Source organism: Narcine bancroftii, chromosome 6, assembly GCF_036971445.1.
Source record: "Narcine bancroftii isolate sNarBan1 chromosome 6, sNarBan1.hap1, whole genome shotgun sequence".
Classification (NCBI taxonomy): Eukaryota; Metazoa; Chordata; class Chondrichthyes; order Torpediniformes; family Narcinidae; genus Narcine; species Narcine bancroftii.
In genome coordinates, this window is record NC_091474.1 from 28782290 (window position 1) to 28795750 (window position 13461).

The 13461-nt window shown below is 47.6% G+C and overlaps 1 protein-coding gene across 1 annotated transcript; it reads right to left on the bottom strand.

Annotated features, from left to right (window-relative positions):
* Window positions 1–3702: 3702 nt before the first annotated feature.
* On the bottom strand, window positions 3703–11132 carry LOC138735887 (neuronal acetylcholine receptor subunit alpha-4-like). The gene is made up of 5 exons (XM_069884481.1): window positions 10989–11132; window positions 9943–9987; window positions 9749–9858; window positions 7218–8517; window positions 3703–5433 (listed from the first exon to the last, which is right to left on the bottom strand). Exons 2-5 carry the CDS (start codon window positions 9970–9972, stop codon window positions 5308–5310), a joined length of 1566 nt encoding a protein of 521 aa, XP_069740582.1. The 5' UTR covers window positions 9973–9987; window positions 10989–11132; the 3' UTR covers window positions 3703–5307.
* Between the last annotated feature and the right edge of the window lie 2329 nt (window positions 11133–13461).

Consider the following 13461-nt stretch of genomic DNA (forward strand, 5'->3'; position numbering starts at 1 on the left):
CTCTGTGATCCAGCTCCGGTGTGAACAGTTACAGCAACAGTATATAAGGAGCAGGAGTGGACCATCTACCTCTCCAGCCTGCTCCACCATACATGAAGGTCCAATCAAAACTTCTCCTGCCCTCAGTAACCTTTCACCTCCTTGCTTATCTCCCTCCACCTCTGAAGCAAAGTGGCAATTTCAGAGAAAGCTAGAAACAGAGGTAGCTATGGCAAGGTATGCAGGCCATTACAGCCTACAAAGTGAGAGCAAACACTATAGATGGCTGCAGTGCATCATTACCTGATGAGCTGAACATCTTCTATGTCCACTTTGAGAAGAAGAACCAAACAGTGCCTACTAAAATCCCTACAAAGGCTGAGGACCCTGTGATATCTGTCTCTGAGGGTGAATTCCGAACATCATTCAAGAGGGTGACCCCCTCGCAAGGCGTCAGGCCCTGATGGTGTACCTGGCAGGGTACTGAAAATCTAGCCGGAGTGTTCATGGACATTTTCAACCTCTCATTGCTGCAGTCAGAAGTTCTCATTTGCTTCAAAAGGGCATCAATCATCCTGGTGCCCAAGAAGAGAGTGAACTGCCTCAATGACTACCGCTTCTTTGCAAGGCTGGTCATGGCCAACACGTACCTAAGCAGAGATCTGGACCCACTGCAATTCACCCATCGTCACAATCGCTCCACAACAGATGCAATATCGTTGGCTCTCCACTCAGCTCTGGATCACCTTGAAAACAGCAATTCATACATACGGCTGCTCTTCATCAACTACAGCTCAGCCTTCAACGCCATTATTCCCTCAGTGCTGGTCAAGAAGCTACAAATCCTGGGCCTCTGTACCCCCCTCTGCAACTGGATCCTTGGCTTTCTCATCAGAAGACCACAGTTAGTACGAATTGGAAACAACATCTCCTTCTCACTGATTATCAAAACAAGCACACCCCAAGGATACGTGCTTAGCCCACTGCTCTACTCACTACACACCCATGACTGTGTGACCAAGAACAATTCCAGTGCCATATAAAAGCTTGCCTATGATTCCACAGTTATCGACAAGATCAAAAACAGCAATGAGGAAGTATACAGGAGTGCGCAAGAAGAAACATGTCCACCCACAGCCTACGAACCCTGGGACCCCTCTCCCATGCAAGTTCTGGCTGGCACATGCACGATGGATTTGAGTATTGTAAGGTAAAACATCATGAGATGGGAATGTGTAAGGAGTTACCCTGTACAGGGCTGTAACAAGATGTGAATGCATCCTTGTACTTACAAGATAAGAGAGACATTGATGGATTGAGAGGCAGGAAGCTAGCAGGGAAAGGATAGCAACAGTTTTAGTCATTGGACAAGTAATGATATGATGATGTTCTAAGCATGTATCCAAGGGTATAAAAAATCACCATTTTGCTGATAACGGCAGAATGCATTCTCCGACTAACATGGTTAGTTGCAAGTGTTACAATCCGGTAATAAAGAACAAAGAACCCTGATTTCGACTCAGTCTGGTGTTTGTCTCACTCATTCATGAACAAAGCAGACCCAGGGGTCACTAGCGTAACTAGCGTCACTTCCATCAGAGAGAGGAGTAAGTGTGACGGCGGGGCACAGAGGTTCATAGCAGGTAAGGCACCCACACCACTACCTCCCACCACCACCTCCCCCCCCCCACCCCCGCTGCCACCGCACCCAACCACCAATGACCCTGCATGTTCTCCTTTTTGGAAATTTGGTAATGGGCACCCTAGGACCACGGTGGTGGTCCAGAGAGAGGATCAGAGCAGCTGAGGGACCCACACAGACTGCAGCCTGCTGGAGAATGGTGCGTGAGGATCAGGTATCAGAGCTGGGATTTGAGTGGGTGCTGAGGGCAAGAAGGGCTCCTGAAGGGGCTTGGGCACTGAAGGTTTCCTGATCGTGTCAGAGGTTTGCATCTGGAGCTCGGGTTGCCGATGTATCAAACAGGAGTCTGTGCATCTGCAGAGGTTGTGGGAGTGCTGGAGGCGAATCCACGGATGCTCAGTGACTCTGAAAGGACTCTGTTTTGCATCTCTTTCTCTTGTACTGTAAGGGACACCAGGCAACACTAATGGCGACTCTTTGTCTGCCTTCCAGCAGGCAATAGGCAATTTTCTGTAATATTACATGTTCTGTACTATTACATTTCAATATAGCAATTTGGAATCTTGAAATATTCAGAGACTCTGCTTCCACCGACTAGGCCTTGCACCCAGAGTACACTCTGCCCTAACTGGGCAACCTCTCGTCTTTTAACCAAACTCTGAGTTCCAGATTCTCTCACCTGATTTGGAATGGCCCAGAGAGGCAAAGAGTTTTACAGCATGGATATAGGCCCTTTGGCGCAATGTGCCCATGCTGACAAAGTTGTCTCTCTGAGTAGATCAGGCCAACAAAACATGACCAAAACTTGCTGTAAAACAAATATCTGCAGACACCGTGGTTGAAGTAAAAACACAAGGCTGGAAGGACTCAGCAGGTCAAACCGTGTCCTTTATGCAGCAAAGATAAAGATACAGAATCAATGTTTTGGGCTTGAGCCCTTCATCAAGGTATGAGCAACATGTCAGCAGGTGCCCGAACAAAATGGTGAGGGGGGGAATGGGGTAAGGGGAGGAGCACGGTCCCACAGGAAGGTGGATAACGGAGGGAGGGCACACCAGAAAACAGGGGGAGAGGGGACATCTCTGTGAATGATGAGGGAAGGGGGTGGAGAGCTGGAGAAGATAAAGGGATTGGGAAGGGAAGGGAGAATGGAGAGTAGGCTGGCAGAAACCAGAGAAGTTGATGTTAATTGCCATCCAGTTGGAGAATGCCGAGACTCAAAATTGCTGTTATGTTAATGCACCTTGTAGTGTTCAATTTGGACTCTGCATCTCCACCTTTACCACTAACGTTACCATCCACTGTGCTTCAGTGGTTCTGGGATACTCTCAGGGTTTGGTTGTGTGAATCTTGCTGAGAATTTCCCAACGAAAACAATTTATATAATCAGTGGCCTGCAGGTCCACTGGGGGATGGTGGGGGGAGGTTCTGTCAGTGTGGTCCGCACTATATTGGTTGGCATGACCTTGAGGGTGCATTTAATTGCACTCAACATCAGTGTCAAGAGTCCCTGCCCAGTCTCCATCTGAGCCTTCAAGTATCCCACTATTCACCATAGTGGCTCAACAAGATGAATGGAGAGACTAGGGCTGAGGCAAGAGAATGGGAGGATGAAGAGGAGGTATAGTCTGAGTCCATTCAGTCCTTCTATACTGATCCATCATTTGATAATTAATCTTGGCTTCAGCAGTATTCCCACTTCCTACCCAGGATAGGAAAAGGATACAGAGAATTGTGAATTGGGCCAGCACCATCTCAGGCACCAGTCTTCACTCTATCGAGGATATCTACAAGAGGCGGTATCTTAAGAAAGCAGCCTCTGTCCTCAAAGACCCCCACCACCCAGGCCTTGCCCTCTTCTCACTGCTACCATTGGGAAGGAGATACAGGAGCCCCAGGATGAAAGCCCAGCAGCAGAAGGACAGCTTCTTCCCCTTTGTCATCAGATTTCTGAACGGACAATGAACCACAGGCACCACCTCATTTTTTTCTCTACTTATTGCACTAATTTATTTTTTTTAATAGTGCATTTAAGGAAATGTAATCCACAGCAATATCTACAACATGCACAATAATGCTGCCACAAAACAACAAATTTCATGTTATTTGTTCATGATAATAAATCGTGATTCTGATTTTGTCTTAAGCTCTGAAGTTTAAATATCCGTCAGTCTTTGCAACTCTAGATCCTTCTCTCAACTTATGGCCCCGTTTATCTCTCTATCATCAGTAAATGTATCGACCACAGAGTCAGGGAGAAGTACAGCACAGAATGAGCCCCTTCAGCCCATCATGTCCATCCATCCATCCACAGTAATCCTGTTTGCCCACACTAGATCCTTCTCCACCTTGCTAAATGTCTCCTGAACACTGACTGCATCAGATTCCACCTCCTCCAGCAGAGTTCAAGCTATCTCTGTGTAAAAGCGTTCCCTTCACATCCCCTTTAAAACTCCATTCTCTCACCTCACATCTACATTCAAGAGGGGGCTGAGGATGCGAAGGTCTCCCGAAGGGCCTCGGGCACTGAGGGCTTCCTGATCATGTTAAAGGTTTGGATCTGGAGCTCAGATTGCTGGATCGAACAGGAGATGGTATGGCTTCAGAGGCTATGGGTGGGCTGGAGGTAAATCCACGGACACTCAGTGACTCTGAAGGGACCCTTGCTTTTTTCTCTGACTGTAAGGGCACCAGGCAATGCTCATGACGAATTTTTGTCTGCCTTATGGCAGACTAAAGGCAGATTTGCCTAATATTACATCTTTGTTTTAGTACATGAAATAAATAGTATCTTATCTGAGGCCATTTTAAGGAAATAGCACAGGAACAAATGCTGTTCTGGATGGGCCACAAACATGGTTATAGACCATCTATCTGATTTCCTCCTGTTGTTGTAGAAGAATGAGAAATACCACTCTGTGACCAAAAAAATGAAGGGCATTTTGTTCGACTGACCCATGAAAAGGATTCTACTTGGAGAAGAAATACTGCGCTTGGATAGTGACCAGAGTGAGAGTCACTTGAGTTTGGCTGACTCACAGAAAGGGTTCTGGAAGCTTTGTGAGTGAGCATCACTTGCTTTGTGTCCCCTACACCAAAGAAGAGGGGAGTTTTGGTTGGCACTCGTCTAAAAAGGACATTTTGCTAGAAGCATCTCAACAAGGGTTTGGTGAGTTAATCAACATTCTGTCACCCCTGGTCTCTTTCACCCACTTCATGAACCGCTAATTTCATCTAATGCCTGTGTGTCTCATCAATTTCAAGTCTACGAGTCAACACTGAATTTCCAAAACTGAATTTTGAACTGCCTTCCGAAAATTGTCCCTTGAGCTGTAGGGACTTTCCACACACACACACACCAGTATATTCATGCATAGTTGGGGGTTAAGTTAGATAAGAGTAGATAAGCTAGTTAAATTAGATGAAGTATTATATTATTGTTTATTCATAATTTTTTTAAATATAACACTATCTGGGTTAATTTCTATTGCTACTGACTGGTATGTAACACTTACAGCTTCTTCCCAGCCCTGCTGAGACCATATTGTCTGCTCAGTGGTGTCATACACAAGCTGTGTTGTCCACTGGAGGTCTCTTGTCCACACAACTATTGGGTCCCCAGCCAAGTGGATGGGGGGGAAAAAAGCGGAGAAGCTTCGGTCCCAGGAGTGCCAGTCCATGCCGGCTCACAGCATCCCTGCCTTCCATGGAGACAGGAAGAGCCCCAGACTTCCCAGCATGCAAATGATGATAAATATCCACAGGAAGATCCTGTCGATTACCATGGCAACATATTTCCAATCTTCCTTTATCTGCAACAAGAAAATTCCAGGTTATCAGGTTGTCTGGATGAGAGGCTACTGGCGATAGGGAGAGGTTGGACAAACCTGGATTGCTCTCCCTGCAGCGACAGGCTGAGGGGTGACTCTAATTATGAGGAGGCTGAAATAGTCTTTATCCCAGAGAGAAACAATTAACAAATCAGCTTGGACACTCTACATCAGTGTGGTGATGTAATTACACCACTAGGTCACCAGGGGTCATCCCGGTGACCCTGTATATAAAGCCTTCCAGGTTCGTCTTGCAGAGAGACAAGATCTCTTAGTGTACATATTAGTTTATGAAAGCTGTCTTGTACTCGCACTGCTGGTGTGGTTATTGTCAGTACAATCAGAAACATCAAATGTTAGAGGGCACAGGTTTAAAGTGAGAGGGGAAAGTTTAAAGGCGACGTTTCAGGCCAGAACCATTGACCATCTATTAGGGAAAACATACTGAAACGCTGGAGGAATTCAGCCTGTCTCGCAGCATCTATAGGAAGTTGTGAGAGCCAAAGGCTGGTCGTTTACCTCTGTTGGGTTGGTTGCAGGCATCGGTGGTGTCTCGGGATCCGAAGGCTGTCATGTCCGGCTGCTGCCGTCTTTTCTGTGACTGATCCCATCGACGATGCCCTTTTCCAGTGCCATGTTGCGTCTGGGTGTGCGCTATTCTTTTTGGAGGTTGGGGGTGCGCGGTAGATGTGGTGGACTGGGGTCAGGTGGGGCAGGTGCAGGAGTTGGGGTGTGAATTCTTTTTATCAATAGAGACGAGGAGAGTGAATGAGGCTCACATATTTTCTGTTGACTGTTACCAAAGGGATTGAACATTACATTACCAAAGAGACTGGTTGTTTGTTATATGTTATCATTAGAAAGAAAGTTACGATATTATTAAGAACATTATCATGGATGTTACAAGCCCTTTTGTGTTAATTATCAAACGTTAAAAAAATTCATCTGGACTTAATAGTGGATTATATCGAAACACATCACAGTGAAGAGCCCCAAGTGGCTTTTATGGATGGTAGCTGCTACAGAGGTAAAGATATATAATTGATGTTTCAGGCCTGAGTCCTTCTTCAAGGTAGAAGCAAAAATCAAGAAGGAGTCGGGGGGGGTGGCGTCTAAAAAGAGTTATTTGGATATGATAATAGGAAAGGTGAGAATTGATTTTGGCCCTGTTATAGGAGACAGAGGGGAAAGGAAAGAGAGAGTGAGAAGGGGGTGGTTTAATGGAAATTGGAGAAGTAGATGTTAATGCCATCTGGTCAAAGGGTGCCAGTCGGAAGATGACATGTTGTTCCTCCAATTTGCAGGTGGTCTCAGTCTGGAAGTATGTGAGACAATGGACAGATAAATCAGCAAGGGAATGGGATGGGGAATTGAAATGGTTGGCCTCTAGTCCAACATTATTACAACAGACAGAGCGGAGGTGCTCAACAAAGCGATCTCCCACTCTACGCCCAGTCTCTTTGATGTAGAGGAGGCCACAAAAGAAGCATCGGATGCAGCAGATGACCCCTGCAGATTCACAAATGAAGTATTACTTCACTTGGAAGGACTGTTTGGAACCCTGAATGGTGGTGAGGGAGGAGATGTGAGTTAGAGAATCCCTGTTTGTTGAGAACTCACTTTGAATGGCCCCAGATCTCTTTCCCTCCACTCCAGCAAGCCTCTTCAACATCTAAAGGCACACTGCAGGCTTCTCTCAATATTTGCTTTTGACCAAGAACTTGCTGGATTAAGGGAATATCCACCCCAGGGGCGTTCCAACTCACCGAGGATTCAGCGTCCTCTTCACGGAGGTGGTCAGCAATGTAGTGGACACCTTGGACGGCATGCTCCAGGGCAGGACTCAGCACCACATTCCGATACCTTGTTAGGCAGCCCTCATCTGTCTTGGACCTCCTGCCCAAGGGACTTTCCTTCAGTTTGTTTCCTTGCTTGCCTGCAGACAGGGATGAAGTGATGGGACTGCAGACATCCACCTTGCTGCTCGGAGGAGTGGCTGCGGACCCGGCTGCGGGACAATCCTCCAGCGGGCTACCATTCAAGGTGCGGCAAGACTGGCCTGGATTGCTGGTCGACAAGGCCCTCTCTTCCCAGGGGGGCTGAGATCCCAGTGCCCCATCCTTGGAGTGGGCACTGGTGGAACAGGGAGGGTGGATGATGGTCGGTGAGCAAAAGCCAGATGCAAAACCATCCTGTGGACCACAGCACTGGGCAGGTGACAAGGAGCAGAGCACTCGGCTGGCTGCCCATTCCTGAGTCCATCGTCCATGGCGACCCGAGCTCAGGTGCTTCGACCCAACATTGTCCAAGTGACTAGTTGCTTTGCAGAGGGGGAGCAATCCCCTGCCAGGCTTGGCCACGGCTGGGGGCCTCTGCATGAACAGGAGGCGAGGGATGATATGAAGGAAGGACCTGTGCACCCAGCTAGGCATGGTGTGGGTGTGTGGCGAGCGATGGTGGACATTCAGCACAAAGACGGTGATGATAACGGAGAGCGTGACGAAGATCATGGTGAAGAGCAGGTACTCTCCAATGAGGGGGATGACAAGAGAGGTGGAGGGGATGATCTCAGTTATAAGCAGCAGGAAGACGGTCAGAGAAAGCAGTACTGAGATGCAAAGGGTGATCTTCTCCCCGCAGTCAGAGGGCAGGTAAAAGACCAGCACAGTCAAAAATGAGATCAGCAGACATGGGACGATGAGGTTAATGGTGTAGAAGAGAGGGAGCCGTCGGACCAAGAAGGCGTAGGTGATATCTGAGTACACTTCCACACAGCAGTCATACTTCTTGATGTTGTAGTTCCCAACTGCACTGACGATGGCCCACTCTCCACTTTCCCAGTAGTCCTGTTGGTCCACATGCCTATGCATGCTCACCAAGTCGATCTTGGCTTTATCAAATGACCATGATCCAAACTTCATGGTGCAGTTCTGCTGGTCAAATGGAAAGAACGTCACGTCAATATTGCAGGAGCTCTTATAGATGGCGGGAGGCGTCCATTTGACACGACCTGTATGGAATAGGTGGGCCTTGGTCAGGTGAGTGACAGCAAAATCTCCATCGGCACTGCAGGAGAAAAGACAATACCATCACCACACCAAACACACTGGCTAATGATTCAGGAACAAGGTGAAGCAACTGACCAGCGCCTCCTCAACTCAATCTGAGTATCACAGGTGAGAGAGAGAGAGAGAGAGAGAGAGAGAGAGAGAGAGAGAGAGAGAGAGAGAGAGATAGAGAGAGAGAGAGAGAGAGAGCAAGAGAGAGCAAGAGAGAGCGAGAGAGAGCGAGAGAGAGCGAGAGAGAGAAATAGAGAGAGAGAAATCTGCCAGCAAATCTAGCCAGTGTTGGGCATAAGGAGTTGAGGCAGAAGTACAAAAGGTCAAGAAAGTTCACCATCTCTTCAACTTCCTCTGAATCCTGAGGAAGTTGGGCACATCACCTATGTCCCTTAACTTCCACAGGTGCACCATTGAATGCATTTTGTCAGAGTTTGTCTGTTCACAAAACAACCTCTGTCACTGCAGCTGGGTTCATGTGACAATAAACTGGATGGAAGAAGTCTGGGCTGAGGAGACCAAGCTCTATTGCCTCTCCATCCTCTGGGACTGGGCCTGCCCTGAACCCTCAGGTTTAATAACCCTCTTGCCCTGTGAACACCACATATCTCTCCCCACTTGTGGGGACACTTTGTACCCAATCAGCCCCTCCCTGATCAGGTCACCCTTTCAGATCAAAGATCCAGCCTGTTCAATCATTCCTTGTTGCTATTACACCTTTGTCTGATTTTAATTTTTAATTTTGTTTCGTTGTTAATTTGGACATACAGCACAGTAACCAGCTCTTACAGTCCATGCTGCCCAAATGCCCTAATTAACTACAACCCCTGTACATTTTGAAAGATGGAAAGATTCGAACCCGGGTTGCTGGCATTGCAATAGCATCACACAGACTGCCAACCATGCCGCCCTGTCTCCCCCTCCATCTCAGCTCACTTGCTTCTTAACAACAGTGACTTGTTACAAATTTAACCTAGTCTCTCCTTTCTATGTCTCTCCCCCCCACAACCCAGGACCTAAGTCCCAATGCTCTGCTGGTTTAGCCTGGTCTCTCCACTCCATACCTCCATTCCCAGGACCTGATTCCCAATGCTCTATTGGTTTAGCATGGTCTCTCCACTCCAAACCTCCTTCCCCTTCAGCCTGAGTCCTAATGCTCCACTGAATGTGAACATTATCATGTTGGTGCTGCATTAGACAACCGCCAGGAGCCAAACCATTTCCAGGCTGTAACCCACTTGTTGTAAAGGACGATGTCCGGCCTCCAGAGAAGCTCCGATGGAATTCTGATTGAGGCCACGTTCTCATATTCTGACAGATTCCAGCGGAGGTTAAAATCATTCCATTCCTGAAAAGCAATGACGTCAGGTGTCAAAGTGAAAAGGTCATCTTTTGAAAGCAAGGAAGAAGGTGGAACACAATGGAAACAGACCTGCTTCACCCAGACATTGGTGGTCATCATTTGGTTCTTTTCATCCTGTGAGGAGACCAGAAATGTTACAAAGCAAAAACCTTAAGGTAAATGAATTGTACCCTCTCCATCACTGACACTGGAGAATTCTGCGAGCATCTCTTGGATCAGACCCAAAATCTTTGGAGCATTATTGAATCCAGTTCTGGGATGGGACTAGGATCCCGAAGAATTCACCTCTGGGGTGGACCGTTTGGACCATAGTGCCCAAAGAATCAATTTCTGGCATGGGTCAGTGCCCCTCAAGAACCCATGTCTGGGGTGGGACTTGAACACACAACCATCTGCCTCACTGAGTAATGAGCAGTTTAGGCTCACTGGGTTTGTCTATGCTGTGGATAAGGGTAGTGGGGATTATTCCAATACCATGTGTGGAGGGACACTTCAGAGCCCAAAGCCTCCCCAGAGCTCCTATACACTCAATGCAGCTCTAAACGCAACTCTGAAAGAATTGACCTAGTCACCTTATTCCATTGTTGGAAGAGGAACAAACTGCTCACTGGATCATTTACATCCAGCAGGAGGGAGGAGCTAGGATTTTCTTGGAAGGACAGTTCCTCCACCTGGACAGTGTTCCCTCAGAGTTGCATGGGCTCTGCACACTGCAATCACCCGCTCTCCAGGCTAGAGAGAGATTTTAGGCATAGTTCCAACCTTCCCACATGGGCCAAAAGTTCCATCTAGGTTTCACAGACCAGATGGAGCTTATGGTTCTCCAGGGAGGAAACTGTTCTAGCCCAGAAAAACTTTCTATGACCAACCTTACTAGAATATTAGAATAATTCCCAAAACAAATAAGGTCATGACATATGGGTTTGCGGTTGGTGTTGGTGCGGATTGGCAGAAGCTGATGGACACAATGGCCCACTCTTACTGCAGGCTATTGTATCCTCTACCTCCTCCACTTCACACACTCACAGGTCAAGTCTTGGGGGTTCTAGGGAGAAAGGAGGAAACCATGACTAACATGACAGACTTTCCTGTCATCTCCAACTTCATCCACATACCACATCTACAAGCTGGGCGATTGACAATCCGAAGTGGACGAGGACGGTGTCTGAAGAGTTGGCCACGGGCCGGGAGAACCTGTTGTAGCTGGTGAAAAGTTTCTTCAGAAGCAGCTCCTCTGCCTGGGTGCGATTTCCCACCTGACAACAAACTGACATCAGAGAGGATGTTCAGTGAGAGGATACACCATTCTTACCTTGGCCCATTGGGGAGATACAAAACTAGCAAACATGTCCACAAATACTCTGACATTCCAATTCTAATAAACCAATTGGATTGTCCTTCCAGAGAGCCAGCATAGCCAGGATCGAGTGGCCTTCAGCAGTGGTAGGTTCACAGTAGGAGAAGAGTCCCCAATGTCACCTAGGTTTACCTGTTCTCCTATCCCTTCAGGAACCATTCCTTGGCTCAGAGACATTTCCCTAGAGTCAGAGGATGAAGGGTTCCTGGTGAGTGGACACTCAAAGTTCTGAACTACATTTGGGGAGGGTCTCATTGCGTGGACAGAGTGTCCCCTAACTCAGGATTCACAGAGCTGGATACCACAGGAACAGGCTCTTTGGCTCCCATTTGTGGCCAAGGAACCCACACAGGTTGTGGGCTGCTGGCAATTTGAGGTCAAAGGACTCACACCAGGCTTCAGGCTGCTGGGGACTGGCACGAGAACCAGTTATCGGAACCAGGATCAAAGAGGGTGCCAAGGGCAAGAAGGGCTCTCGAAGGGCCCTGGACACCAAAGGCTTCCTGATCATGTTGGAGGGTTGGATCTGGAGCTCGGGTTGCCAATGGTTTGAACTGAAATGGAGTCTGTGCAGCTGCAGAGGTAACGGGAGGGCAGGAGGCGAATCCAGAAACAGTCAGTGACTCTCGGGGGGATCTCTCTTTTGTTTTCTTTCTCAGACTGTAAGGGGCGCCGGACAATGCTAATGACAAATCTTTGTCCGCCTATGGCAGAATAAAGACAACTTCACGTAATATCACTTTTCTTAAATTACATGACATAAATATTATCTGATCTGATCAATTTGCCCATTCTACACTCACCCCCACATTACAACCATATTCTTCTTAATGTTGCCTATTCAGATTTGAGTCCAAATTTCTCTTCAACATAGACATTGTATTTGATCCATCCCTCCTCTGGCAGTGAGTTCCAGACATCCAACAGGCATGTCAAAAGTCAGGCTGAAGCCTGAATAAAAATCTTGGGGATATGGGGGCAGAAGAGAAGGGCGAGGAACAGGTAAGAGGTAACAAGTAGATACAGCTGGGAGGGGAGGAGCTGAGAAGTGATGGGGAGAGGGCAGTGGGTCAAGAAAGATAGGTCTCTGATTGAAAGGATGGAAAAGAGCGGGGAGCTGGAGGAAGGGCTAGGGAAAGAGAGAGAAGGGGAAGGGGTCAAGGCAGTGGTTCTCAACTTTATTTTCCCATTCACATATATAATCCCTTACATTGCCCATAGGCGCTCTAAGGGATGTGAGTGGAAAAAAGGTCGAGAATCGCTGGGTTGAGGGAAATTAGAGGTCGATGTTGATGCCATCAGGTTGGGCAGTGCCTGAATGGATACAAGGTGTTGTTCCTCCCAGTTTGCCGATGGCCTCAACCTGGCAGAACACGAGGCCACGGACAGACAGACATGTCAGTGCGGGAAAGGGGTGTAGATTGAAGTGGTGGGCCAGTGAGAGGTCCTTGGTGTCTCCGCTGCCGGAGCAAAGGTGCTGAACGTCTGGGCCCAAGGAGAGTCCGAGGGAAGAGTGAATGCAAGGTGAGAGAGGGCTACATGTCACTCAGAAACCAGGGTTTCCAGCTGACACAAGGGGAGGTGCGGAGGGACACGTTGGGAAACTACAGGATGGGCATTTCCAGGAACATTACAGGATTTACAACAAAGATAATTTCCTTTAAAGCACAAACGGCAAGACAAATGGTCCCACTCTGGGTGACAGGAGAGATTAAAGGGAGTTTAATTCAAGACAAACGTTTAAGGCCCCATAATGTTAAGAAGGGCTTAGACGCTGATAAAGTAAAGGATAATTGAATTTTAAATTAAATTTGTGAGAAACACAAGGCAAAAAAAAAACCAGAGTGTACATTTTGTTCGTTTGCAGGCAGAAGAGGAATTATAATGGGGAATGGAGATATGGCAGAGGGTTGAAGGGGAACCTTTCTGTTCGCCTCCACAGACGTCGCCTAGAACGCTCCCTGATACCGTAATCAAAGGGCCCGTTCAAACGAGGAAGTAAATTGGTTTTAATGAACTGGAAATAAATGAACCTGAAAACTGATTAAATTCCATGGAATGCAACATCATGTAAAAAGGGAGAGACAAGCCGGAAGCTACAGTTGGAACGGAGAACAGTTTAACACCGTTCAACCCTGTCATTAAAGATGTTGAGCCGGCCACCGAACCATCGCCACGGCTTGGCCCGTTTATATGAGCTCTTTGGAGAAGTGGCATATGCTGTGGGTAAA